Source organism: Meleagris gallopavo, chromosome 22 (genome assembly GCF_000146605.3).
Source record: "Meleagris gallopavo isolate NT-WF06-2002-E0010 breed Aviagen turkey brand Nicholas breeding stock chromosome 22, Turkey_5.1, whole genome shotgun sequence".
Lineage (NCBI taxonomy): Eukaryota > Metazoa > Chordata > Aves > Galliformes > Phasianidae > Meleagris > Meleagris gallopavo.
In genome coordinates this window covers 7,522,987-7,524,474 of record NC_015032.2, presented here as the reverse complement: position 1 = coordinate 7,524,474, position 1,488 = coordinate 7,522,987, and the positions used below count along the sequence as shown (strand labels likewise).

Here is a 1,488-nt window from a genome sequence, read left to right as displayed (position 1 = left end):
TGGCAGAGGGGGGCTGGGCCCGAGGCAGGCCGGCGGCATTACCTGGCACCGCGCTCCCGCGACGGCCCCAGCGCAGCACCCCCCGCTCCGTACCGCTGACACCCAGGCGGAAGTGCGGCCCTCGAAGCGGCGGAGTGACGAAGCGCTCCGCCAATCGCGACGCGAGGCCGCGCCCCGCCGGAGGCGGACAAACGAATCGGCGGCCTCGCCCTCCGGCCAGGAGGCGGGGAGAATGCTAATCAGGCGCTGAGCTCCGCCGCCCCAAGTCGCGCCGCAGCGCTGGGGAGACAGCTGGCCAATGGCATGTGAGGGGACGGGGATATGTAGATGAGAGCGGCTCCCATGAGGCCCCGCGGCGCTGAGCCGCCTCTTGGGGCGCGTTGCAGACGGACTGTGGCACCTCTGGTCGCGCGCCGTGGTGCTGCGGCAGTTCGGCTGTATGTGATATGTGGGGCACTTTTGCTGTCGGCCTTCCCGAGGGCAGGCTTTGATCACCATAACCGCAGAATTAACTTCTCCTTTTTAACTAATGAAGGGGGGGGGTTGCCACAGGTTTGCGTTGGATTTTGTTGTGGAGTTGTTTTGTTTTAGTCGTCTCTGACGCATTGTGCTCCTAGTGCTCTATGGCTGTAGGCAGTGCGCGCGTTTCGGTTTAGCAGGTGCGAATAGCAGTTACAATTATTTGTGTCCCCGGTTCTATGCAGCATTAGGGCGCTGCTCGTGCCTGCTGGGTGCAGCGTGCGTTTCTCTTAGATGATACCACGCTGCTCTTCTCCTTTGCCTCCCCATTCCCGAGTCTGCAAGGTGCTTTGCCTTTGTGTGCCCTTGAATTTGCTCTGGGATCAAAGAGACTCAAAACTCTTCCCAGCTGGTATCATTCCAAATCCTTCAATAACATCTTCCTCATTGGCCCAGAGAGGTGTTGTAGCTTGGATTTCCAGGTCCGTTCAGCAGTCTGTCAGCCTTTGGGCTCAGCGTTCAGTACGTAACAATCCGTACTGCAGCCTTGAAGCAGGGACACAGGGAGGTAAACACGAACCTCCTGACTAAGCTGGCCATGCTCACGAGTGAGCAGCTGATCAGGAAAAGCCTCCAAAACCAGCATGGAAGGAGAAACCCGCCAAGAGATGATTAAAGAGCACTGATTTGTTTGTAGCTTTTCCGATCTTAATTAAATATACTTTCTAAGCTTACCACAAAAAAGTCCCTTTCCCAGGCACTCTGTGGGCTTTGGAGTTCGGTGCCCATGCCTAGCAAAAACACAACTAATGGCACATTTCTTCTGTTGTTAAATATTGAGGGGTTGGTCTCTAGCAGTCTAGAATCACTGATAGTAATAGTAACAGGAGGGGGACAAGACTCCAGATCCTTACTGGTTTTTCCTCCGGTGGGGAGAGAGTAATTACCTTATAAAGGAGATGGCACGGAACATCTTGCCTTGTTGCCAGAGGTTTTGCAATGTTAGAAGTAATTAAAATGGGGTTTTTC

General features: G+C 54.9%; 1 protein-coding gene across 1 annotated transcript in view; it reads right to left on the bottom strand.

Moving 5' to 3' along the window:
• MTG2 (mitochondrial ribosome associated GTPase 2) overlaps positions 1-498 on the bottom strand; it is a 5,610-nt gene extending 5,112 nt beyond the window's left edge. Inside the window, exon 1 of the mRNA XM_003212020.4 lies at positions 94-498. Within this exon, the coding sequence (XP_003212068.2) occupies positions 94-498 (405 nt within the window). The remainder of the gene's footprint in view (positions 1-93) is intronic.
• Between the last annotated feature and the right edge of the window lie 990 nt (positions 499-1,488).